The sequence below is a fragment of the Limulus polyphemus genome, unplaced genomic scaffold, assembly GCF_000517525.1.
Source record: "Limulus polyphemus unplaced genomic scaffold, Limulus_polyphemus-2.1.2 Scaffold6995, whole genome shotgun sequence".
Lineage (NCBI taxonomy): Eukaryota > Metazoa > Arthropoda > Merostomata > Xiphosura > Limulidae > Limulus > Limulus polyphemus.
Genome location: NW_013672605.1, coordinates 3,001 through 3,977, shown reverse-complemented (window position 1 = coordinate 3,977; position 977 = coordinate 3,001). Strand labels below are relative to the sequence as shown.

Here is a 977-nt window from a genome sequence, read left to right as displayed (position 1 = left end):
GTCACAATTACAGATCTAAACTCTTATAAATTCCTGTCACTAACTAAAACATAGGAAATAACATTTCTTGACCAACTGAAACGTGGGAGATGACATTTCTTGACCAACTGAAACGTGGGAGATGACATTTCTTGACCAACTGAAACGTGGGAGATGACATTTCTTGACCAACTGAAACGTGGGAGATGACATTTCTTGACCAACTGAAACGTGGGAGATGACATTTCTTGACCAACTGAAACGTGGGAGATGACATTTTCTTTATAATAATTAGTGTTTTTAAGGATTACACTAAATTTTAAAGAAATAATGTGCAAGCTTTTTTATTCATGTTTAATTTTATTTTCACAGGTGAGAAAACAAAGTTGTAAAAGGAAGAATACCCATCCCACGGAAGTTACACTGAGTAAATATTCTCGAGAAATGATTAAATGCAATGTTTTATTATTTGTTTAAGTTTGTGCTTATGTACTCGTGGTAAAAATTAATCTTTATTAAATAAATTAAGTCTTTGAAAAAAAAACACCTCTGTACACCAGCAAGTATTTAGTGTTTTTTATCATTCATTTTGTGTTCATAAGTTCTATTGTGTCTTTCCTTAGAATTTTTAGATGTGTTTGAATGAAAGTTTCTTTAAAATTAATAAACATCACAACTATCTCTTACAACTTGACTTTTCCTTAATAGAATTCCAATACATAATTTTGTTTATCTATACTTGCATATGACCATCAATTTAACTTTATTCTCGTTAACTCTGCACTTTCAGGTTTCTAAATGAGCACAAGACCAACATCATTAAAAAAAAAGTATATGCTGATACGTATTTGAAAGTTCAAAACTTAAGCTAAACCTTTAACTGTTAGATTCTCAAAAGTTTAAATACTTGTATGTACATTATGTGACAGAGTAACGAGTGTAAGTCGTTTCACTTCAATTCTGTTTGTATCATCCAATGAGCAGTGTGAGCATGATGC

General features: G+C 30.9%; 1 protein-coding gene across 1 annotated transcript in view; it reads left to right on the top strand.

Annotated features, from left to right (window-relative positions):
* The window catches only part of LOC106474253 (5'-AMP-activated protein kinase subunit gamma-2-like), a 38,679-nt gene extending 38,252 nt beyond the window's left edge, over window positions 1–427 (top strand). The window contains exon 16 of the mRNA XM_013934942.2: window positions 352–427. Coding sequence (XP_013790396.2) covers window positions 352–371 — 20 coding nt within the window. The 3' untranslated portion in view covers window positions 372–427. The remainder of the gene's footprint in view (window positions 1–351) is intronic.
* The last annotated feature ends 550 nt before the right edge of the window (window positions 428–977 follow it).